Raw genomic sequence first — 25,676 nt, forward strand, 5'->3', positions numbered from 1 at the left:
GGAGTCTCAACCACATTGATTCCACTAGTTGAGGAGGGTCTGTGGACATGGTTACGATATTTTTTTCCATGCTGCCCCAAATGGTAGCAAAACATCATCATCATCGTTTAACGTCCTCTTTCCATGCTAGCTTGGGTTGGACAGTTCGACTGGGGTCTGGGAAGCCAGGAGGCTGCACCAGGCCCAGTCTGATCTGGCAGTGTTTCTACAGCTGGATGCCCTTCCTAATGCCAACCACTCCGTGAGTGTAGTGAGTGCTTTTTACATGCCACCGGCACTGGTGCCAGGGGAGGCTGGCAGCGGCCACGATCGGTTGGTGCTTTTTACATGTCACCGGCACGGAAGCCAGTTAACACTGGTCCAAAAATACAACCAAGCTCTACAAAGTTCCATAAAAATTAGCCATGAAAGCTTGGTTTATAAGGAAATGCAAACTAAAAAATAACCCCCAGAAACGACATCTGAGCAATAAACTATGAAAAGTTGCTGAAGGTAACTTGGAAATAACGGTTAGGAATTTAACTCCAGTGATGTTGATTTTATCAGTAACATCATTACTGCCAACTATTAAAAAAAATATTGTTATATTTCGGAATGGTCATATTGCCAGTTTAGCCAATAAATCTTGCACAACAAATATTTAAACGTATTAAAAAAAATTTTAATTGGAAACATCACTGATAACTGCTTCCTCCATATCAGACAGTCTAAACACATTAATGGACTTAGAAATGTTACTGTCCCAAACCAAATGCAAAAAAAGCTAATAAGGCACAGTAGTGGCTGTGTGGTAAGTAGCTTGTTTACCAACCACATGGTTCCGGGTTCAGTCCCACAGCGTGGCACCTTGGGCAAGTGTCTTCTACTATAGCCTCGGGCCGACCAAAGCCTTGTGAGTGGATTTGGTAGACGGAAACTGAAAGGAGCCTGTCGTATATATGTATATATATGTATGTGTTTGTGTGTCTGTGTTTGTCCCCCTAGCATTGCTTGACAACCGATGCTGGTGTGTTTATGTCCCTGTCACTTAGCGGTTCGGCAAAAAGAGACCGATAGAATAAGTACTGGGCTTACAAAGAATAAGTCCCGGGGTCGATTTGCTCAACTAAAGGCGGTGCTCCAGCATGGCTGCAGTCAACTGACTGAAACAAGTAAAAGAGTAAAGAGTAAGGAATACAAAGCAATAATAAAATATCATTAATACCTAAGTTCAAACATTCTGAAAGAAAAACTATTATTCTTGGTGGTCTCAAGATTTCAAGAAAGATGGTTCTGCAATTTCACTTTCTGAATAACCAGCACAAATGATTCGTTTATAGTGATCAAATGTTTGTGCTGTATATAAGCCCACGCTCTCCTTCGAATCTACATTGCCTACACAAAGGCACGGTGTACCACACACCAAAAATCAAAGTGATCACTCAAGAACACAACACACTGCCCAGTCTGGGAATTGAAATCACGATCTCACAATTGTGAGTGCAACACCCTAACTACTTGGTTATGTTCCCTCACAAAAAAAAAAAAATGCTGTTATGTATAACAGGAAGGTTTACGAAAATAAACAAGACGAAGGCAGGTGGAGTACAAACAAACAAATGTATTAGTATGGCGCTCAGGAATAGAAATAAAACAAGTCTTTTACGTTTTGAGCTTACGCTCTTCAACAGAAAGATACACAGAAAAGAAACAAGGAGAGAGGTTTATCATCCTTACATTGCTACCCATCTGTTTTCTTTACTGCTGCTGTGCTCTCATCTATTTTGCCTTAATTAGATACAACGATTAGGTCTCTTTGTCTATAATATCGACTCCCACTAAACCTGAATGTCAGGCAGCTACAGCCCTCTCTGAGGATCTCCCCTGGCAAATGTACTTCCTCAACTATGCAAATACTGGCCTTCCCCTTCAAGGCTGATTTTTGTCTATGTATGCTCCCTTACCTTGTTTTTATGTCTAACTGACTGTCTGGCAGGAAGTAAATACTGACAACACACACAACGTACAATGAATTTCTCTTCAGGTGAGATTCCTAATTCAGTGGTTCGCAGAAAGAAGATTGTCGAAGAGGTTGTTGAAGAGAAACCTAAGGTAAGCTAACGAGTTGATGTAATCAACTAACACCCTCCCTCTGAAACCATTATTATTAGTGTGATTAACCCTTTTCGTTAGCAACCTGGCTGAAACCAGCTCTGGCTCTGAGTACAAATGTCTTGTTTTCGTAAGTTTTGAATTAAAATCTTCCGCCAAACCTTAGTCACAATTTATGTTCCTAACACTAGCTTAATGATAGCTAAGTTATTTTACTAAATTCTTTGTTATATTTAAAGTAATTGAAAGAAATACAGAGCATCTCAATAGAAATATGGTAACGAAAGGGTTAAAATATATAATAGAGAAACAATTCTTAACCCTTTTGATACCAACCTGGCTGAAATTGCCTCTGGCTTTGAGTACAAATGCCTTGTTTTCATAAGTTCTGAATTGAAAGAAACACAGAGCTTCTCAACAGAAATATGGTAACAAAAGGGTTAAGGCTGTGAACTGGAAAGAATCATTAGCACATCAAGCCCCATGCTTGGCATCCTTTTGTCCGTCTTTGCATTTCTGAATTCAAATGCTGCTGAGGTCAACTTTGCCTTTCATCCTTTTAGGGTCAATAAAATAAATATCAGTTGAGCACTGGGGTCAATGTAATTTGCTGGCCTTGTGCCAAAATTTGAAATATCATTATTATTATTATTATTATGGTTTGGCTCAGGTTCGGTCTTATTCCTGGTACGATTTATGTGGGTAGTGGGTTACTTCCTGTAATGTTAGGTATCTGCAAGTTTTCATCTGTCTTTCAAGTGCTTAAAACCCACCTTATAATCCTTCCTGTCCCTAAGAGAAAATCTTTCGGTTGAAGCTCATAAAGAGCCCCCTATTATTATTATTATTATTATTGAATGAGAGAGCAGTGCATGCCATCAAAGTGACACTGGGGTAAAATATACGAAGCCCAGTATACCCATCATGACTACTCATCTGATAAGGGTACACCAGGCACATGCATCACAACCATATGTGTGCGACATGGTGATCTCATATCAAGATAAACAGCACATGACCTTGCAAGTGGGGCCCAGTTAGAATTTTCTTCTGGTCGAGTAACCCATCCTGCTCAAAAGGTCCCTGAATAAGGGTTGTTTAAGGATGTTGAGCAAAACACCAAAGGTTCCAGAGGTGAATTATCCAAACCTCTAAGAATTTCTCTCAACACATGGTTATGATGCTCCCCTACTATTTCTCCTTGGGATCAGAGACGCACATATCGTCAGCCACTAAGGGACATGCTCAACTGGTTATGGTCAAACAACTGACAAGTAAATCTGTGGTATTGAGCAGAATATTTTCTGTAGCCCATCTTTTATACCAAGACAAAACAATGTACATGATAACACTTCCAATCAGTTAAGATCAGCAGCCATGAGAGCCACTGCCTGGTACTGCATCGGGGCATTTAATATTATTATTATTATTATTATTACTATTATTATTCAGTAGCCCATATACTACGGAAAGCACTCTCCATCTAAAATGGAATAAATGTGGTGATAATTTTAGCATGCATAGCAAAACAAAAATACCTTTGCTACTCTTGGTAACTGAAATAAAGTTATAATGTAAAGAAACCATAAATGATAATAATAATAATAATAATAATAGATGCCCAGACAGTGGCTCTCGTGGCTTCTGATCTTAACTGATTGGAAGCGTTATCATGTACATTGTTTTGTCTTGGTATAAAAGATGGGCTACAGCAAATATTCTGCTCAATACCACAGATTTGCTTGTCAGTTGTTTGACCGTAACCAGTTGAGCATGTCCCTTAGTGGCTGACGATATGTGCATCTCTGATCACGAGCAAAAGTAGGGTGGGTAGCATTCACTGCTCTCTCACTCAATGATAATAATAATAAGACAGACAAAGGTAGCGTACCAGTTTAGAGATAGTAAAAGAAAAATTAACCATTTGCTCTACATGGATGATCTGAAGCTTTTTTTTAGTAAGAAGAAAAAAAAGTTACATTCCTTAATATAAACTGTAACACTCTGCAGCAAGGATAAGTGTGCAATGTCTGTCATAAAAAAGGGACAAATAGTCAGCAGTAAAGGCATTCAGTTACCAGAAGGCTTGACATTAAAATCACTGAAAGAAGGACAGAGTTATAAGTATCTTGGAGTATTAGAATCCGACAGAGTACTAACAATAGGAATGAAAGTGAAAATTGAGAAGGAGTACATCAGAAGGAAGAGGAAGCTAATGAAGTCAAAGCTAAATGGTTCAAATCTAGGGAAGGCTGTAAATACTTGGGCAATATTGTTACTTAGATATTCAGCAGCTTTTGTAGACTGGACAAAATCTGAATTAGTAAATCTAGACAAGAAGAACTAGGAAGGAATTCAATATGAATGGAGGACTTCACCCAAGAGCAGGAGTAGCAAGATTATATTTAATTAGAAAGGAAAGTGGAAGAGGGTTAATGTCAGTAGAAGACTGCATGGGGTTAACTAGAGAAGATACAGCCGCCTATGTGGGTAATAAGGAAAAAAGTTTAAGTGCTGCTAGAGTAACAATAGGAAATAGGGTAACTAAAAAACTGAATGAAGTTAAAAATTAGAGAAAAAGGAAGATTATCTGGCTTTTTATGGTAGATTCCCAAAGATAGTTCCAAATCATGAGACATGGTTATGTTGCAGAAAGGAAGGCTGGAAAGGGAGTTATAAAGTTTGTTAGTAGCAGCACAAGATCAAGTATTGAGGAATAATTGGGTAAAAGCCAAGATAGATAAAAACCAGGTAGATTCCAAATGTAGGTTGTATAAATCAAAAGAGGAAAGTGTTACTCATATATAGTAAGTGAATGTAGCAGAAAGAATACAAGAAAAGTCATAACAATCTAGGGAGGATAATCCACTGGGAGATATGTAGAAAACTAGGATTTCACCATACTGCTGAATGGTTTGAACATAAACCTAGCAAAGTGTTAGAAAGTATGAAGTATAAGATGTTGTGGGATCTTAACATTCAGACTGACAGAGTAGTAGAAGCTAGAAAGCCTGATTTAGTAGTAGTAGTAGTAGTAGTAGTAGCAGCAGCAGTAGTAGTAGTAGTAGACAAAGAGAATAGAAAGTGCCAGGTAATTGGCTTTACAGTCCCAAATGAGAAGAAAGTCAACACGAGAGGTTTGTAGAAAATAGCAAAATGCCAGAACCTAGTCATTGAGTTGCAAAGGCTGTGGGAAGTTTGACATAAAATTCAGTTTAGTGCAGCTCTAGAAAATTGTGTTATTAGGGACAACTAGGATACTTAGGAAAGGTTCTTTGCATCTAAGGTTACCTATTGTAGCCCGATGTTAGGAATCCTTCTTTTCCAACAGTTGAATCTGTTGTGCATATACGAAGGCGGTGAGCTGGCAGTAACGTTAGCACGCTGGGCGAAATGCTTAGCAGTATTTTCTCTGTCGTTACGTTCTGAGTTCAAATTCTACCGGGGTCGACTTAGCCTTTCATCCTTTCAGGGTCGATAAAGTACCAGTTTTACACTGGGGTCGATGTAATCGACTTAATTCCTTTGTCTGCCCTTGTTTGTCCCCTCTGTGTTTAGCCCCTTGTGGGTAGTGAAGAAATATATATGAAATAATAGTGATAATTTTGGATAAAATGTTTTAATGAGAATTTAAAGGAAATTTTTTTTTTTTTTTGTAATAGGATAAGCTAATATCCGGAGTCTGGAAAATAGATAGACCGATTGATATTGATGCTGCTCAGGTAAGTGTGTTATATCTTGTGTAATGATACAAGGACATATTTTGTATAACATCTAAGGATGTTATATGTTTATATTTCTGACATGATATGAATGCAAGTGAAGTTGTCTTGATTAAAATGTTCATGTCATCATTTTAGTGTTTCTTGGCACCAAAAGCATAGATTGTAGAAAAATCTTTGAGGGTATATAACATTCCCAGCTTCTCTAATATTTATTGTTGTAAGAGTTGATAGTATCTTCCTGTGATGTGTTGCACAATTTGAGAGTTGATGAAAGGAAAACTAGTGAGGTCATCGCCAGTGTCGCTGGACTGGCTCCTGTGCAGGTGGCACATAAAAAGCACAATTTGGGCATGGCCGTTGCCAGTACCACCAAACTGGCCCTCGTGCTGGTGGCATGTAAAAGCACCCACTACACTCTCGGAGTGGTTGGTGTTAGGAAGGGCATCCAGCTGTAGAAACTCTGTCAGATCAGATTGGAGCCTGGTGCAGCCATTTGGTTCGCCAGTCCTCAGTCAAATCGTCCAACCCATGCCAGCATGGAAAGCAGAGTTAAATGATGATGATGATGGCAGTGTCTTTAGTTGTCATATTGTTTACTCATTGCATACCAACAACATTTAGGAGTCGGTCTACAGTTGTGTCTTCAGATTCTAATCCAGCGTATACGTTGGATTTCCTTGAGTTCACTCATGGCACAAATAGCTGTGTGTGTAAAATATGGCATCAGAAGATGCCAACTGGAAAATATAGTGAATGAGTTTACTCACAACTAGTCTGCTGCTAACAATTACTAATACTTTACGAAACTGGTATCAAGAACCAAGTGGTCATGTTGACCCAAGCAATGGATTAAACCAACCTCTCATGAGTCTCAAGGCTACACAACATCAAGAACAACAGTAACAGTTTTCGGCTAGTCTTATAATAGCTCAGTTTTGCATGATGAGGTGCCATAAAAAAGTCATGGGCTATGATCCTATGGTTTATCAAAAGTATTTTGGTGCTTTAGTTCCAAACACTGTACATCTTTGAAGAAACCATTTTAAACACACTTACACCATACATATACCATTATATTCATTCTAATTTGATTTGGGGGGTGACAGGTCAGAAAACAACACAGCTCCCATGACTTTCGGAAACATTTTTTCACGCTCAGAGTTGCTGAAGCATGGAACAAACTGCCTGCGTCAGTTGTTGACTGCCATGACACTGCATCCTTTAAGACCCTCATGCTTTCCGAAATCCGCCGAAACTACACCTGATTATATATACACTTTAGATGAGTTGTAGTGCACCTGAGCACTGTACACAATGTTTTTATTATTATTATTATTATATTGTAAAGTATCAACACATCTATGCCTTGGTCATCGACACAGTTCTACAACATCTCTAAATATGTTTTAAATATATAGGCACCGGCACAGCTGTGTGCTTAAGAAGTTTGCTTCATAACTTTGTAGTTTCGGGTTCAATCCCCTTGAACACCTTATGTCTTTCACTACAGCATTTGGCTGACCAAAGCCCTGCAAATAAAATTGACAACCAGTTCTTGGATGGGATACTTCATCTATTTCCTGATTTAACATCATCCCCTGAACATCCTTGAGTGCCTTTATTGGAGTTGACTCTGTTGGAAGCTTTTGGGTGAAGGCCTCTGGTCAGAAGATAACCTACTTCTGTTTACCAGTTTTAGGGGCTTTTTGGAAAGGGTTATGATCATTACTTTCTTGCCATGACCAAGCAAAAATAATGAATAAGTAAATAAATAATCTTTTAAATATGATTTCACTCACTGAACCCTTGTAACCAAAGTGATGTTGGATTTAATCTCATGTCATTGTTACTGACCAAATGGTTAAGATTATTAAGATGTCCTTTGTTTTTAAGATTATAGGCTGTGATTTGAAGGACATTTAACTGTTATTAAGTCTACAGGAAGCTATGATGGTGGTGATGGTGGTAAAAAAAAATAGTTGTAGCCAGCGCCGACTCGACTGGCTTCTGTGCCGGTGGCACATAAAAAGCACCATCCAAATATGGCCGATGCCAGCGCCGCCCCGACTGGCTTCTGTGCCGGTGGCACATAAAAAGCACCATCCGAACGTTGCCAGCGCCGCCTTGGCTGGCTTCTGTGCCACTGGCACGTTAAAAGCTCCAACCGATCGCCGGCCAATGCCGGACGCCCCCCTGGCACCTGTGCAGGTGGCACGTAAAAAGCACCCACTACACTCGCGGAGTGGTTGGCGTTAGGAAGGGCATCCAGCCATAGAAACTCTGCCAGATCAGACTGGAGCCTGGAGCAGCCCCTGGCTTCCCAGACCCCGGTTGAACTGTCCAACCCGTGCTAGCGCGGAAAACGGACGTTAAACGATGATGATGATGAAGTGGTGGTGTTATTTGGGGTGGTGGTAGTGGTGTTTTGTGGGTTTCATCTAAGCTATTGCCATTAGGTTCTAGTTACCATTACAATATTGCTGTCAGTGTGTGTGTGTGTGTGTGTGTGTGTGTGGCAGGGGTTTGCTTTGTATGACTTCGCAACTGTTTTTAATGATGATGACTGTCACCTGATGCTCATTTTTTTCTCTTACATTCAGCTTGGAGAGTCTTTGGTCAGCGTAATTGATGCAAGCTTGATAACCCAGTCCTTGGAAGAAATTAAAGCAATGAGCGAAGGTTAGTTATTGTTCCATATCTTATTATAAGCAAAAACCAAGATTGGGTGCCTGACATCTGGAATGCTGTTAGGCATTCATAGTTCTCTGCCAATTGGATATTGTGGCCAGTGGTATGCCCACCCTTGCATTTATAGAAGACTAGCAGCTAAGCCCGGTTTCACCCGGTCTGTTTGGATGATGTGGCTGTGATCGTTTTTGTAAGTTCGGACCTGTACATGGTAGCTAGACCTGGTAGAAATAGCAGCCAAATTTCCCTCAAAACACCCTATTGTCTTAATCTGACAATTCTACTTATTATGTAGTTTGAATGAGAAACTGTAACTAAAGATTAAAATTTTTAACCCCACAAAGAGGTGAAAGAAGACAACAAAAGTTCTGCCTGACTGTCATCCTGTACTCCTCTTGTTGCTAGCGAAATGGTATATGCCAGCTGTGTGAGCAACTGGTTGTTTTAATGGTGGAACAAACAGGGGAATTCCATTAGAAAAAGGTTTAATCGATGTTCTCAGTAAGTATGAGGGCTAAGAAAAAAATAAAAACTGAATTCCAATCTATGCACCCATCTCCATATGTGTGCCATTTTCACGTGAATCCACCCAGCTGTTTGGCTGTGAACCTCAAGACAAGAAAGAATACAACGATCACCCATGTCCAGTGTCGGTGACACATAAGAAAACACCATCCGAGCGTGGCCGTCTGCCAGCCTCGTCTGGCACCTGTGTCGGTGGCACATAAAAAACACCATCCGAGCGTGGCCGTCTGCCAGCCTCGTCTGCACCTGTGTCGGTGGCACATAAAAAACACCATCCGAGCGTGGCCGTCTGCCAGCCTCGTCTGGCACCTGTGTCGGTGGCACATAAAAAACACCATCCGAGCGTGGCCGTCTGCCAGCCTCGTCTGGCACCTGTGTCGGTGGCACATAAAATCACCACTACACTCTCGGAGTGTTGGCGTTAGGAAGGGCATCCAGCTGTAGAAACACTGCCACATCTGACTGGCCTGGTGCAGCCTTCGGGCTTCCCAGACCCCAGTTGAACCGTCCAACCCATGCTAGCATGGAAAGCGGACGTTAAACGATGATGATGATGATGATGATGATGATTAGGAGTGGACAAGAGCAACTTCATTTTTGCAAAGAGTTTGAATGTTGACAAAGATCAACGGAGTAAACTATTCCAAAGTTGTCCATAGCCTAGGGGATACAGAAAACCTCTAGAAACCTTTTGCTATTCTTCGGCCAGTATGGAAGTCCACTGCCATCTTAACTCGAACTAAACTCCGCTTATTTAGTTCAAACATAAAATCTGTGCTTTTGTATGGCTCTGAAACATGGAGAGCCACCTGCAGCAACTACAAGAAGATCTAGACCGTCATCAACAAATGCCTACGGCAGATCCTCCATCTGAAGTGGTTTGACAGAGTGCCAAACACCAACCTGAAAGGATTTAAATTGCTTATCTGAAATATTCTTAATTAAGTTGATTTCTTCAGTTACCTAAGCACTCCATTGGGCTAGTTCTTAACTATGATAGTTTTCTTAGGGGTTTTCTTTATAGGGCTTGGTTACATGCTAGCATGGGTTGGACGATTGACTGAGGGCTGGCGAACCAGATGGCTGCACCAAGCTCCAATCTGATCTGGCAGAGTTTCTACAGCTGGATGCCCTTCCTAATGCCAACCACTTCGAGAGTGTTGTGGGTGCACAGGGGCCAGTCAGGCAGTACTGGCAATGCCCTCATTCGAATCTTTCTACACATGCCACCGGCACAGGTGCCAGTAAGGCGACATTGATAACGATCACGCTCAAATGGTGCCCTTTTACATGCCACCGGCACGGAGCCAGTTAGCTGCTCTATATGTTGCTGCCATTTCAAGTTTAGGGCCATTCATAACATTCTTGCGTAGCAGCCATCTAGCTCATTTGGTCATTTCTTTGTCAGTGTCCATGCTTCACTGCCATATAAGAGCACTGGTTCAGCAGTTGCAATGAATAACTTACCCTTTTACTCTTTTACTCTTTTACTTGTTTCAGTCATTTGACTGCGGCCATGCTGGAGCACCACCTTTAGTCGAGCAAATCGACCCCGGGACTTATTCTTTGTAAGCCCAGTACTTATTCTATCGGTCTCTTTTGCCGAACCGCTAAGTGACGGGGACATAAACACACCAGCATCGGTTGTCAAGCAATGCTAGGGGGACAAACACAGACACACACACATACACACACACACATATATAATATATATATATATATATATACACATATATATGACAGGCTTCTTTCAGTTTCCGTCTACCAAATCCACTCACAAGGCATTGGTTGGCCCGGGGCTATAGCAGAAGACACTTGCCCAAGATGCCATGCAGTGGGACTGAACCTGGAACCATGTGGTTGGTAAGCAAGCTACTTACCACACAGCCACTCCTACGCCTATGATTTTGTGATTACTAAAAGATTTGGAAAAGTTATTGATGGCAGCTTATCTAGTCAAAGCAGAAAGTTGTTTCTCTTCTTTACTATTATAGAAACCATAGTTAAAAACTAGCCCAACGGAGTGTTTAGATTGCTGAGGAAATTGACTTAATTAAGAATATTTCAAATAGGTAAATTAGATCCTTTCTGGTTTTTCACATTGTTGAAATTTTAATACGGGTTTCAACCAGTGCTTGAAAGCCATCTGAGACCAAATCAAACTGGATTTAGACCAGAGAGAGAGCCACAACATCTCGGTTCATAGCTCTGAGGCATATCACTGAGGGAGTTGAATCAAGACAGCGAATGTATTTGACAGGATCTATTGTGACAAAATGATCCTTTGAGCATAGAGCATTCTAGAAGAACTAGTTTTTGCCATTGCAAAGACTTAAAAGATGATCAGAACTCGTGTGTTGTCATCTGACAGAGCAACAGAATTATCTAGAATCAGTAGAGCAATGCCAGATAAAATATTTAATGGTTTTTAGACATATCCCTTTATCCTCAGAAACTCAAATTCTGCCAGGTTGAACTTTCCTTTCATCACTCCTAGTTAATAAGTACGTGTAAACAACTTGACTGTATCTCCATCTTCCTAAAAAGTGTGGCAATGGGATTAAGTTATAGATATTATGTGTTAATTGTAAGTAATTGTCTTCATACATAATAAACGGCAGTGATTATCTTTTCAGATCGATCAATGTCTGAACGTGAAAAGGCTGAGGACAAAGCAGAAATGGTGTGTAATCTTCTTTATATATAAAAGTAAGGTTGTGTGTCTGTCTACTCCAAATTAGATTCCTAACTACTCCCACATTTTGCGGTGCAGTGTAACCAAAACCGGGTATCTTATAGTCGTGATTCATATCGAGCCCTTCTCGGTATTAGCGCGCATCTACGATGAGTCTACGATTTAGAAAAAAATTTACCATCATTTTTTCCCATTTTTAATGCCTTTTTTGCTATTATATAAGGGAAGTAACTCTCTAAAAATGTATTATTAAATCTCAGAACGTAAAAAGCTACAGTAACACCCCCCCCCCCTTTGTGGTTAGCCATATTGAGATGGCTATTATACTTTACGTCTCTAAAAATGCTTATATAGTTATTTCCCTTACAAACCCGAGCAACGCCGGGCGATACTGCTAGTAAATTATATAAATTTACTTTATATATTGGCCTCCACCAACCACATGGACATATCTACTCCCACTACCACAGCACTTCACTGACTTATCTACCCACTTTAACTGACAACAGTACCTCACTACCAAAGCTACCCATACTTCTACCCAGTAACATCTTGCTATGGCCACCTCCATCCACTAACACCTTATTTAACTATCCTGCTATACAATGTGCCATTGTGACCTTTTTGTCATATCATCATCATCATCATCGTTTAACGATTTTGACTGAGGGCTGGCAAACCAGATGGCCGCACCAGGCTCCAATCTTGATCTGGCAGAGTTCCTACAGCTGGATGCCCTTCCTAACGCCAACCACTCTGAGAGTGTAGTGAGTGCTTTTTACATGCCACCGACATGGGGGCCAGTCAGGCGATACTGGCAATGACCTCGCTCGAATCTTTTTATATATATATAAGGCAAAGATGATGTCAATTATACAGTCAAACTACAACAATCAGATATATCTTTTTCATTACTCTTTACTCTTTTACTCTTTTACTTGTTTCAGTCATTTGACTGCAGCCATGCTGGAGCACCGCCTTTAGTCGAGCAAATCGACCCTGGGACTTATTCTTTGTAGGTCCAGTACTTATGCTATCGGTCTCTTTTGCCGAACCGCTAAGTGACGGGACGTAAACACACCAGCATTGGTTGTCAAGCAATGCTAGGGGGACAAACACAGACACACAAACACACACACATACATATATACGACGGGCTTCTTTCAGTTTCCGTCTACCAAATCCACTCACAAGGCATTGGTCGGCCCGGGGCTATAGCAGAAGACACTTGCCCAAGATGCCACGCAGTGGGACTGAACCCGGAACCATGTGGTTGGTTAGCAAGCTACTTACCACACAGCCACTCCTACTTTAATTGTGTGATATAACTTTAATTGTGTGAAGAAATACATTGCTATGAGCTGCTCAAAATTCCCATTAATTTAAAGTCAAATTTTCTCCTATTGAGGTACTCAGAAAATATTTCTTCTTGGCTTGGCCATAGTACTTACCTCTTTCTCTTAAATGTCTGGGAATGACAAATGTAAAACTAAATTTGTGATATTTATGCCTTTTGTAAGTTCATTAGTTATGTAAGCAGAAAAGACTGCAACCTGGAATGAAATGCAGATTAAAAAACCTTGCTCACCAGAAGGTTTTCTCATATAAAAGGAGCTGGTGTGGGTGCATAATATATATATATGTGTGTGTAAGGCGGCGAGCTGGCAGAAACGTTAGCACGCCGGGTGAAATGCTTAGCGGTATTTCATCTGCCGTTATGTTTTGAGTTCGAATTCCGCCGAGGTCGACTTTGCCTTTCATCCTTTCGGGGTTGATAAATTAAGTACCAGTTACGTACTGGGTCGATGTAATCGACTTAATCTGATTGTCTGTCCTCGTTTGTCCTCTCTGTGTTTAGCCCCTTGTGGGTAATAAAGAAACAAATATATATATATACATGTGGCACATAAAAACACCATCCGAGCGTGGCCGTCTGCCAGCCTTGTCTGGCACCTGTGTCGGTGGCACATAAAAAACACCATCCGAGCGTGGCCGTTCGCCAGCCTCGTCTGGCACCTGTGTTGGTGGCACATAAAATCACCCACTACACTCTCGGAGTGGTTGGCGTTAGGAAGGGCATCCAGCTGTAGAAACACTGCCAGATCTGACTGGGCCTGGTGCAGCCTTCGGGCTCCCCAGACCCCAGTTGAACCGTCCAACCCATGCTAGCATGGAAAACGGACGCTAAATGATGATGATGATGATGATGATGATGTAACAGAAAATAAACAATTTCTTGTTATAATTTATGACAAACTTTTTGTAAATGCTTTTTATAAAAATTCTATTCCATTTATTTCAGTTTCCAAATCTTGCACTTCCTGGATGGCAGAAATCAAAACTGTACAATATCTGTAAAAAATTATTCGAGGAACCAGCTTTTAAACTTCCTTTAGATGTAGATTGGAATGCTGTCTTTGAGCATTTAATTTCCATGCTAGATTCCAAAGAATTTCCACTTTTCTCAACAGCTTGCAAGTATATAGTTGAATTAAACAAGTAAGGATTTGTTTCTTTATTATCCACAAGGGGCTAAACATAGAGGGGACAAACAAGGATAGACAAACAGATTAAGTCGATTACATCGACCCTAGTGCATAACTGGTACTTAATTTATCGACCCTGAAAGGATGAAAGGCAAAGTCGACCTCAGCGGAATTTGAACTCAGAACGTAATGGCAGACGAAATATGGCGTTAACTCTCTCATTACTTGTATTCCTGAACAGAATATAGGATGCAATATTTGTTTTGACATAGCCTGCTTTACTAACCTTGGATCATAGAGTGACCCGCTGTTCTTGAGGAGACCTGTTGAGTCAAGTACATCAACATCAAAATAAAAATTCAAATGGAAATTGTAGTTAAGACACCCGTGCTGGTGACACGTTAAAAGCACCGCTCAAACATAGCAGATGCCAGCGCCGCCTGACTGGCGTCCGTGTTGGTGACACGTAAAAGCACCAACCAATCATAGCCGTTTGCCAGCCTCCTCTGGCCCCTGTGCCGGTGGCATGTAAAAAACACCCACTACACTCATGGAGTGGTTGGTGTTAGGAAGGGCATCCAGCTGTAGAAACACTGCCAGATCAGACTGGAGCCTGGTGCAGCCTCCTGGCTTCCCAGACCCCGATTGAACTGTCCAACCCGTGCTAGCACGGAAAACGGACATTAAATGACGATGATGATGATGATGAATGGTTGCTACTGATAAATAGCTTTCTCATCCTTTTATTCTTTTACTTATCCTCTACCTACATCTTCTGGGCTTATTCCATCTGCATCTATTCCTCTGTGGAGTGCTGCCTCTAAGTTTGCAGACTTTAATAGCTGATGGTTACTCTGACATATACTGCAACCAAAAGCTATTTAATTGAACCTTCTTTCACTCATCCTCAACAGTTTCCCCCAGCCAACTCTTGTGGTTGGTTAGCAAGCTACTTATCACACAGCCACTCCTGTGTATAGTGCAACAAACTGGTAGAATTGTTACTGCACTGGACAAAATGCTTTTCGTTTGTGTTCTATTTGTGTCGGTCATTAGACTGTGACCATATTGGGGGTGCAGTCTTGAGGAATTTTAGTCAAACGAATCCACCCCAGCACTTAGTTATTTAAACCTGGTACTTTTTCTATCAGTCTTTTGCCAAACCGTTAAGTTATAGGGATATAAACAAACTAACAATTGTTGTCAAGCATTGGGGTGGGGACACACGCACGCACGCACGCACATGCATGCATGCACGCACACACACACACACACACATACACACACTCACACACACACACACACACACTCACACTCACACTCACACTCACACTCACACTCACACACAGACACACACACACACACACACACATACACACACACAGACACACACACTCACATACACACACACTCACACACACACACACTCACACACACGCACTCACACACACACACTCACTCATACACACACACACAGCAAGCTTCTTTCGGGTTCTATCTACCAATCCAATCACAAGGCTTTGATTGGTTACAGTAAACACTTGCCCCTAAAGTGCCACACAGTGAGACTGAACCCAGAACCATGTAATTGGGGAGCAAACTTATTATCACATAGCCACACCCATGCCTACTGTAATCAACAGCATTTCTTTTAGCTTTACATTCTGAGTTCAAATTCTGCCAAGGTCGATTGCCTTTCATCCTTTTGGAGTTGATAGAAAAAGTACCATTTTAGTATTGGGGTCAATGTAATTGACTAGCCCTTTCTCCCACAATTGCAGGTGTTGTACCTATAGTAGAATGGGTATAATTATAACGGACGTTATACAGCATCTGAGACATACAGCATCTCGAAAGAGTCCAGAAGCTGGGTACCCGCATGGTTCTTGGTCTCAAGCATTTGTCTTATGAAGAAAGGCTGAAAACGCTCGACCTTTATTCTCTAGAAAAAACGACGACGCTGTGGTGATCTCATTCTTGCTCACAACATAGTAAGCGGAAAGTGTAACCTCTCGAAAGAGCTGTTCTTCACTCCTGCTCCAGAGCGTTGGCTGCGGGGTCACTCCGAAAAGCTCTATCTGCGACGATTTCATCTCAATCGAAGGAGAGAGGCTTTCTCCGTCCGGGTTGCAGATCTGTGGAATAAGCTGCCGGACGAGATAGTGAAGATGCCGACAACCACTCGGTTCAAAGTCTCCCTTGACCACAAGTGGCCTGAACTCTTTACATGAACACCACCCTCTACATAACTCCATGTCCCCCTACATGGCCTTGCTTTTTGCTTTTTGAGCCAAAAAATTAACTAACTAACTAGCTCTTTCTCCCACAATTGCAGGTGTTGTACCTATAGTAGAACAAATATAATTATAACTGCATAAAGTCCTCAGGTGTTCTAATAGGTAGAGTTATATTGTGTCACAAACAAAAGGCTATAATCATAGGTAAAGCCATTTTGCAGTAAATAACACCCACAGAGGGAAATAATCCAGCACTGCTAATAGAAGTGGCACAGAAAATTGATGAATGTTTCACTGGATTTTAGTTAGGAGTTCAAGCCCTAGTGTACACACTAACCATCATAAAAATACTAAAAAAGAAAAAGTAAAGCTATTTTTTTTTAAAACTCCATCACTATTTCTCCAGAGTGCATTACTAATGGAATTACTTGAATAACTTTCATTTTTGGATTTGGTTTGCAAGATTCTTTATATGAGTTCGTGTGTTGAAGCATATTCTGTTGTGTCTGGGGAGAGTCATTTTCTTTTTGTGCCTTTTAATTTAACATTCTCACTGGTAAAATTTCCACTTATTTCTTATTTCAATTTTCCTAAAATTTTCGTTGCGTCTTGCAACCTTTTCAATAGTTTTGACTCATTGCAAGATGCAATGAAAATTTTAGGACAATAAAAATAAGAAAAAAGTGGAAATTTTATGGGTAAGTGTGTTACATAATAAGGCACAAAAAGAAAATGACTCTCCCCAGACATAATTGTATAATTTTCTTTTTATCCAAAATGTTTTAACTTTACTCATATAATATTTTGTTTTATTCATATTTCTGTATTTTTCGAGGCCCCCTAAACAATTCTTCCAAAGATCTTCAATTAAACAATATGAATTTGTAGTTTGTGATACCAGTGCCGGTGGCACATAAGAGAACCGTCCGAACGTGGCCGTAGCCAGCACCACATTGACTGGCCTCCATGCTGGTGGCACGTAAAAAGCACCATCCGAGCGTGGCCGTTTGCCAGCCTCGTCTGGCACCTGTGTCGGTGGCACATAAAAAGCACCCACTACACTCACGGAGTGGTTGGCGTTAGGAAGGGCATCCAGCTATAGAAACACCGCCAGATCTGACTGGCCTGGTGCAGCCTTCAGGCTTCCCAGACCCCAGTTAAACCGTCCAACCCATGCTAGCATGGAAAGCGGACGTTAAACGATGATGATGATGATGATGATTAGAACATTCCTTTCCTGACTATAATGGGGGAGAATTTGTCAAAGAACATAATTATTAAAAAACTGTAAACTGTAAAACTGCAGACAGATTTAGTACTGAAAGTCTGTTCTGTCTACCAGAATTAGGCTGTTCAGTAGCAACATAATTTTTCATACAAGGAATTTTGCAGTGTATCTACCGATTCTTCTCAGTGTAGTGTATTTGAAAACCTGGTGCTGCATAGAGTAAGACATCGCACTGCTCACAGACACACAGTGTTTCGATGCAGTCAGTACCACTTCCCCTCTGCAAGGAGTTAAACAATATTTACTGGGAAGGCGGCGAGCTGGCAGAAACCTTAGCATGCCGGGCGAAATGCGTAGCCGTATTTCGTCTGCCGTTCAGCTGTTCAGACTCCAATTGTCTGTTATAGCATGGTTTCTACTGCTGGATGCCCTTCCTAATGCCAACCACTTAAGAGTTTGCTGGGTGCGTTTTACATGCCACTGGCATGGGTGCATTAGGATATATTTTTCTCAGGCATATAATTAGTTTGACACAAAAATCAACCCCTTTTTTTTTTTTTTTTTTTTGGAAAAGAAAAAAAAATATTATTTAATGTGAGAGAAAAATTAAAATTTTGTTTTTTCTTGTGTGTGCTTGTACAGTAGCCGCGCTGTTTCTGATGACCACAGGAAAGATATAGGCGTCAAACTTTACTCAAGGCTGAAACCAAGGGAAGATCCCAATATCAAGATTGCTTCGTTAAAAACTATTGGAGCTATGGATATAAGAAGAGAGCAAGATTATGGCTTGATCAGAGAGAACATAGATTCTGATGATGTAAGTTGCAACTTCTATTCTTTAATATTGTCAGGGTAAACTTGAATAATGAAGGCGCATGGCTCAGTGGTTAGAGCGTCGAGCTTACGATCGTGAGGTTGTGAGCTCGAATCCTGGACCGGGCTGCGTGTTGTGTTCTTGAGCAAGGCACTTTATTTCACGTTGCTCCAGTTCACTCAGCTGTAGAAATGAGTTGCGACGTCACTGGTGCCAAGCTGCATCGACCTTTGTCTTTCCCTTGGATAACACTGGTGGCGTGGAGAGGGGAGGCTGGTATGCATGGGCGACTACTGGTCTTCCATAAACAACCTTGCCCGGACTTGTGCCTGGGAGGATAACTTTCTAGGTGCAATCCCATGGTCATTCATGACCGAAGGGGGTCTTTTTTTTTTAAACTTGAATAAGAACTATGAGGTGTAAAATCTGAAAAACAGCTGAGAAATGGGTGAGTGTGAAAGACAGTGAGGCAACAGGGTATCTATATGACAGCAGGGGGGTAGGTAAACGGCTGGTATGAAGGGGAAACTATGTGAGAGCAAGGAGGTGGGTAATTCTGGGAAATAAATGAATAAATAGGGGCAGGAGCGGCTGTGTGGTAAGTAGCTTGCTAACCAACCACATGGTTCCGGGTTCAGTCCCACTGCGTGGCATCTTGGGCAAGTGTCTTCTGCTATAGCTCCGGGCCGACCAATGCCTTGTGAGTAGATTTGGTAGACGGAAACTGAAAGAAGCCTGTCGTATATATGTGTATATATATATATATATATATATAGGCGCAGGAGTGGCTGTGTGGTAAGTAGCTTGCTAACCAACCACATGGTTCCGGGTTCAGTCCCACTGCGTGGCATCTTGGGCAAGTGTCTTCTGCTATAGCTCCGGGCTGACCAATGCCTTGTGAGTGGATTTGGTAGACGGAAACTGAAAGAAGCCTGTCGTATATATGTATATATATATATATATATGTGTGTGTGTGTGTGTGTATGTGTGTCTGTGTTTGTCCCCCTAGCATTGCTTGACAACCAATGCTGGTGTGTTTACGTCCCCGTCACTTAGCGGTTCGGCAAAAGAGACCGATAGAATAAGTACTGGGCTTACAAAGAATAAGTCCTGGGATCGATTTGGTCGACTAAAGGCGGCGGTGCTCCAGCATGGCCGCAGTCAAATGACTGAAACAAGTAAAAGAGTAAACCTTTAATGACAAAAGCCTGGGGTATAACAGGTGATATCTGTGCAGTGAAAGGTACAAATCTGAAGATGGTTGATGACTTTACCTACCTGGGAAGTAACATTAGTTCAACAGATAAGAATGTCCAGGTAAGGAATGCAAAAGCATGAAATGTCCTTGACAAACACAGAATTATATGGAAGTCCTCCCTCCCTGACAACATGAAGAATACTTTCTTCAAAGCAGTTGTTGAGACAATACTTCTATACAGTTTCTTTGAAAAGAAATTTGGCAGCACATTTATGAGAAGGTTATATGCAGGAGAGTTTTATGTATTAAGACAACCATTATAAGACAATACATAAGTGAAAGATTAAAATTTTAATCCATTTTCGGAATTGATTTTATCTCTTCTATATAAAAGGCAGTTTGTTTGTCTGTGTGTCTGTCAGGTTGTACCCTTACCCTGACCATGGCTTTCAACCGATTCTGATGAAACTTGACACATACATAGCCCAATGTCATAATTCAAAACTAACGCAGTGAAAATTTTGAAAAGTTCCCTCAGTTCTGAAAAACATCGATAAATTCGACATGGGGTCGAGAATCTAAGCTTATCATATGCAACACATTTTCCGTTGTAGTTTTCGCAACTTGCAATCGATTTTCACCAAACTCATGGTGAAGCTTAATGTTACCCTAAGGAACTTAATTCTGACGTTAGTTTTCCATGCAATACCTTACCATCAGAAAAAATCGATAAAATCAGTCCATTTTGGGAAATCGCGTTCAAATTCAAGATGACATATTTTCGACAATATCTTTAACAAATTGGCAGGAAATTTTTTTGAAATTCACAGCGAGCATCATGTCTTCCCCAAGGAGCTATATGGCCCTTTTGATTCCAATAGGATACATTATTACTGGAAAAAATCGGTTAATTACATCATATATGGCACACATAGCAAACCGATTTTTCTGCGATATTTTTTGAAAGTTCACATAGATTTTCCCTACTTCTTCATGCATGCAAGGGAACGGTGCCTTTTAGGCTTCATTTTACAAAATAACGGTTCAATGAGTACAAAAAAGGGTAAAAAGGTAAAGGGCATTGCTTATCGACAAAGTTTCTTGCATACCCGGGCAACGCCGGGCTATGCTGCTAGTAAAGCTATAAATAGCAGCATGTAAATATTGGGCTGTAAAATATGATGGAAAAAATTGATGGCAGCCTTTGAGTTTTTCTATCCAAAAGGACTTCCGAACCCAATATTTACATTTATCAAATTCAATGACTGGCATCCGTGCTAGCGGGGTGCAAAGAGCACCATACGAGGGTGATCGTTGACAGAGCGGATAACCAGCTTCCATTCCAGTGGCACATAAAAAGGCACCATTCGAATGTGATCGTTACCAGCACCACCTTACTGGCACTTGTGCCCGAGCTAGTAGGGTGCTAAGAGCACCATCCAAGTGTGATCATTGCCAGAGCAGCCAACTGGCTTCCATGCCGGTGGCGCGTAAAAGGGCACCATTCGAGCATGATCGTTACCAACGTCGCCTTACTGGCACCTGTGCCAGTGGCATGCATAAAAAGATTCGAGCGAGGTCGTTGCTAATACCGCCAGACTGACCCCCGTGCCAGTGGCATGTAAAAAGCACCCACTACACTCTCGGAGTGGTTGGCATTAGGAAGGGCATCCAGCTGTAGAAACTCTGCCAGATCAAGATTGGAGCCTGGAGTGGCCCTCTGGTTCGTCAGCCCTCAGTCAATCGTCCAACCCATGCTAGCATGGAAAGTGGACGTTAAACGATGATGATGATGATAGCTTCACATATACTTCGAAAACCAATTCCAAAAAATGGATTATTTCACATTCTCTTGAAAGTTTACACATTTCTCATGTCAAAAAAAAATTTAATGTTTCTCTATTTTGTTTATTGGCAGATTGATGTGTCTACGGCTGCAGTGGAGCTGAAGAAATTATTCAAAATTCCGGATGAAGTCAAAGAGGAACCAAAGGTAAATAATAGTGTACAAGAGACAGATGTGTGGAATATGGAGAGAATAAGGATAGTATGGATGGAAACACTCCGTCGGTTACGACGACGAGGGTTCTGGTTGATCCGAATCAACGGAACAGCCTGCTCGTGAAATTAACGTGTAAGTGGCTGAGCACTCCACAGACACATGTACCCTTAACGTAGTTCTCGGGGATATTCAGCGTGACACAGAGAGTGACAAGGCCGGCCCTTTGAAATACAGGTACAACAGTTACAGGAAGTAAGAGTGAGAGAAAGTTGTGGTGAAAGAGTACAGCAGGGATCACCACCATCCCCTGCCGGAGCCTCGTGGAGCTTTTAGGTGTTTTCGCTCAATAAACACTCACAACGCTTGGTCTGGGAATCGAAACTGCGATCCAATGACCGCGAGTCCGCTGCCCTAACCACTGGGCCATTGCGCCTCCGCAAGGATAGTATGACCTGTTGGTTGTGTGATGATTTCTTATATGAGAGGCTGAACACAAGGGAGCTAAAAAAGCTGTGTTGGTGGTGGTGTTTCACCCTAATTAAGTGGTGTCAGCCCTAATTAAGAAGAATTATGATCAAAGGTTTTCCTGCTGCAAGCTTTCCTGTCCTTTTGTGTATCATACTTCACTTTCCAGTTTATCTTTTTTTATTTACAAGCATGGAGCGTTATTGTGGTGGTGATGGTGGTGAGATTTGGCTATTATTTCTAGCAGGCCAATCCACCTTCTCTTCTATATTACCAGTAACCACGGATTTTTTTTTACAGTAAGGAACCTCTTCAGTTCTAGCCTTTTCTCTCTTACTTTAACTCCCTATCTTGTTGCATAAAGTTACCTCTCTCTCTCTCTTCTCTAACCCCACTCAGTCAAAGGGATATTTGTCTTGCCGCCTGCCTGACAACCTCACTAGTGCTGGTGCTAGGAAGGGCATTCAGCCATAGACACCATGCCAAAGCAGGCACGGGAGCATGATACAGTTCTTGGACTCATCGGATCTTGTCAAATTGTCTAAACCCATGCTAGCATGGTACCCAAAACCTCACAGTTTTGGGTTCAGGTTCCATTGTATGGTACCTGGGCAAGTATCTTCTGCTGTAGCCCAGGGCTGACCAAAGCCTTGTGACTGGATTTGTTGGATGGAAATTGAAAAACACCCAGTGAGTGTGTGTGTGTGTTTGTGTGTGTGTGAGACCTTTGACATTGCTAAGTACAAATGGTGCCATTTATTTCCCATCTTCTGTAAAGACATATCTAATCATGGTGAAATATTATCTTGCATGGAAACAGGTGATGGTTGGTGACTGGAAGAGCGTTTGGCTGTAGAAACTCTGCTTCTTTGAATTCCATCTGATTCAGGCAAATATGGAAAAGCAGATGTTAAAATGACGAAAGAACAAAAGTGGATTCAATGTAAACTTGGCTAACACTAAGCAGGAAAGAAGGATTTGTGTACCCTTGCTAAATGTGCAGAAAAGCAGGAGGGAGATATCTATATACTGTACCCAGTGTAAGCTATGGACACACAAGTGGGGTCGATTTACTTTCCACTTTTTTAAGGTGGCGAGCTGGCAGAACCGTTAGCACGCCGGGCGAAATGCATAGCCGTATTTCGTCTGCTGCTACGTTCTGAGTTCAAATTACGCCGAAGTCGACTTTGCCTTTCATCCTTTCGGAGTCGATAAAATTAAGTACCAGTTACGCACTGGGGTCGATGTAATCCGTATGTCTGTCCTTGTTTGTCCCCTCTATGTTTAGCCCCTTGTGGGCAGTAAAGAAATATATATACTGTACCCAGTGTAAGCTATGGACACACAAGTGGGGTCGATTTACTTTCCACTTTTTCAAGGCGGTGAGCTGGCAGAAACGTTAGCACGCCGGGTGAAATGCGTAGCCGTATTTCATTTGCCGTTACGTTCTGAGTTCAAATTCCGCCGAGGTCGACTTTGCCTTTCATCCTTTCGGGGTCGATAAAGTAAGTACCAGTTACGCACTGGGGTCGATGTAATCGACTTAATCCGTTTGTCTGTCCTTGTTTGTCCTCTCTGTGTTTAGTCCCTTGTGGGTAATAAAGAAATAGGTATTTCGTCTGCTGCTACGTTCTGAGTTCAAATTCTGCCGAGGTTGACTTTGCCTTTCATCCTTTCGGGGTCGATAAAATTAAGTACCAGTTACGCACTGGGGTCGATGTAATCGACTTAATCCGTGTGTCTGTCCTTGTTTGTCCTCTCTGTGTTTAGCCCCTTGTGGGTAGTAAAGAAATAGGTATTTCGTCTGCTGCTACGTTCTGAGTTCAAATTCTGCCGAGGTTGACTTTGCCTTTCATCCTTTCGGGGTCGATAAAATTAAGTACCAATTACGCACTGGGGTCGATGTAATTGACTTAATCCGTGTGTCTGTCCTTGTTTGTCCACTCTATGTTTAGCCCCTTGTGGGTAGTAAAGAAACAAATATTAGAATCACGGACAGGATAACAGAGAAAGCAGACACACTATATGCAGATACACGGAAGCAATAATCACTAAGTCCATGCCAGAAATAGATTTTATAAAGTGTTCAGTTGGTTCCCTAGAAGTATATGTTTGTCTCCTGCCAAACCTACATTTGCTGATACCCTTTGCTGACCCCTCCCATTACATATCTGTTGAATACCTTCCCTCTTACAATCATCTCTCCATCATTTCAGTCATCTCATCCTGCTATCCCCTTTCTCTCCTACCACCAATAAAATTTGTAGACTATGAATGGTTGTTCTGCATATCACCCTTGATCACTCTGCCTCTTTCCATCCTTCACTGGACCCAGGTATGAGGGAATACACTTCTTCATCATCATTATGCTACCTGTGCCACCTGACTTTTCTCCATCCATCTTCCCAGTCACCCTATCAATCATGATGCTTACTCGTGCACTCACTGCTGTCCATCACTACCGCTATTCTTTTTCTCTCAGCATCCCTTCTCTACAGCTTCTTTCACATCAACACCCCACTCCCTTGATCCCTACACTTTTCTTTCAATGACTCTCACTGAACTCTTGCCACCCTCATCTAGTTTCATTGTTTCATATTTCCTTCTCACACATCTTCCACCCTCTTTTACTCTTTTACTTGTTTCAGTCATTTGACTGCGGCCATGCTGGAGCACCGCCTTTAGTCGAGCAAATCGACCCCAGGACTTATTCTTTGTAAGCCCAGTACTTATTCTATCGGTCTCTTTTTGCCGAACCGCTAAGTGACGGGGACGTAAACACACCAGCATCGGTTGTCAAGCAATGCTAGAGGGACAAACACAGACACACAAACACACACACATACATATATATATACATATATACGACGGGCTTCTTTCAGTTTCCGTCTACCAAATCCACTGACAAGGCATTGGTCGGCCCGGGGCTATAGCAGAAGACACTTGCCCAAGGTGCCACGCAGTGGGACTGAACCCGGAACCATGTGGTTGGTTAGCAAGCTACTTACCACACAGCCACTCCTGTCCTTCTTTTTCTCACAAACCACAGACCTTTATCCTTTCTCCCTTCCATGATAGTGACAACTCTGTTATTATCTCCATTACCACCCCTTCATAACTATAAATTAGTTAATTTCATAATACATTTCTCATCACTTCAACTAAAATCACCACACTGTCTCTTACTACAACTCTCCTTCAGTTATAGCCCTCCTACACACATTTTGAGCCCTTAGCCTTCCAAGTTCAGGGTGACCTCCCTAATAGTGGTCCCATGTGAAAAGCACACTTTACTCTTTGTAAAGTGGCTGGCATTAGAAAGGACTTTCAGCTGTTGAAACCATACCAAAACAGACATTGGAGCATGATATGGTTCTTTGACTCAATGAATTCTGTTGAACCATCCAACCCACGAAGCACAGGCAGTGGACATTAAATGATAATTGATATATTTCTGTATCTTTAACTTTGTTTTTTACCTTTCTCTGAATAGATGAGCTTCCTGGTGACCATGTTAATGGG

At 41.6% G+C, this 25,676-nt stretch overlaps 1 protein-coding gene across 1 annotated transcript in view; it reads left to right on the forward strand.

The window, feature by feature from the left end:
* The window catches only part of LOC118762224 (trichohyalin-like), a 236,536-nt gene that overhangs the window by 48,925 nt on the left and 161,935 nt on the right, over positions 1 to 25,676 (forward strand). The window contains exons 5-11 of the mRNA XM_036500774.1: positions 2,024 to 2,091; positions 5,754 to 5,813; positions 8,417 to 8,495; positions 11,666 to 11,712; positions 14,027 to 14,223; positions 18,318 to 18,492; positions 21,606 to 21,680. Coding sequence (XP_036356667.1) covers positions 2,024 to 2,091; positions 5,754 to 5,813; positions 8,417 to 8,495; positions 11,666 to 11,712; positions 14,027 to 14,223; positions 18,318 to 18,492; positions 21,606 to 21,680 — 701 coding nt within the window. The remainder of the gene's footprint in view (positions 1 to 2,023; positions 2,092 to 5,753; positions 5,814 to 8,416; positions 8,496 to 11,665; positions 11,713 to 14,026; positions 14,224 to 18,317; positions 18,493 to 21,605; positions 21,681 to 25,676) is intronic.

The sequence above is a fragment of the Octopus sinensis genome, linkage group LG2, assembly GCF_006345805.1.
Source record: "Octopus sinensis linkage group LG2, ASM634580v1, whole genome shotgun sequence".
Lineage (NCBI taxonomy): Eukaryota > Metazoa > Mollusca > Cephalopoda > Octopoda > Octopodidae > Octopus > Octopus sinensis.